General features: G+C 55.4%; 1 protein-coding gene across 2 annotated transcripts in view; it reads right to left on the reverse strand.

The window, feature by feature from the left end:
- Positions 1-15: 15 nt before the first annotated feature.
- The window catches only part of GRAP2 (GRB2-related adaptor protein 2), a 63,969-nt gene continuing 63,549 nt past the window's right edge, over positions 16-435 (reverse strand). For both annotated transcript variants that reach the window (XM_006775982.2, XM_015571954.1), the window contains one exon: positions 16-407. In XM_006775982.2, the coding sequence (XP_006776045.1) occupies positions 228-407 (180 nt within the window). In that variant the 3' untranslated portion in view covers positions 16-227. The remainder of the gene's footprint in view (positions 408-435) is intronic.

Consider the following 435-nt stretch of genomic DNA (forward strand, 5'->3'; position numbering starts at 1 on the left):
GGGGTGGGTGGGGCAGAAAAACAAGTATGAATATAAGCTTCCGCTTGAGTTCCTTTCATATCAATTAATTAACCAACTAAACTGCCAATAAATTACTATTATAAATGTGTGTGCCCATAGGCATATATGTGTGTGTATGTGCGCACGCGTGTATGCAGTTCCAGCCTTTCCTCCTTGCTCCCTCTGCAGGCAGCTCAGACACAAGCCTCCGACCCCAGAGAAGGGCTTCACCGGATCATGGGCGCCACGTAGTTGGCAGGGAAGAGGCCCAGCTTGTTGTGCAGGCGGCCCGTCCACCAGGACGGGTTGGAGCTGTCTAGGACCTCGACCACCTCTCCGGAGCGGAATCCCAGCTCGTCATCCTCCAGGGCCTCGAAGTCGTACAGTGCCTGGGCCCACCGCACTCGCTGTTGGGGGAAATCACAGGGTGGGGGG

This window comes from Myotis davidii, unplaced genomic scaffold, assembly GCF_000327345.1.
Source record: "Myotis davidii unplaced genomic scaffold, ASM32734v1 scaffold428, whole genome shotgun sequence".
In the NCBI taxonomy this organism is placed as follows: Eukaryota; Metazoa; Chordata; class Mammalia; order Chiroptera; family Vespertilionidae; genus Myotis; species Myotis davidii.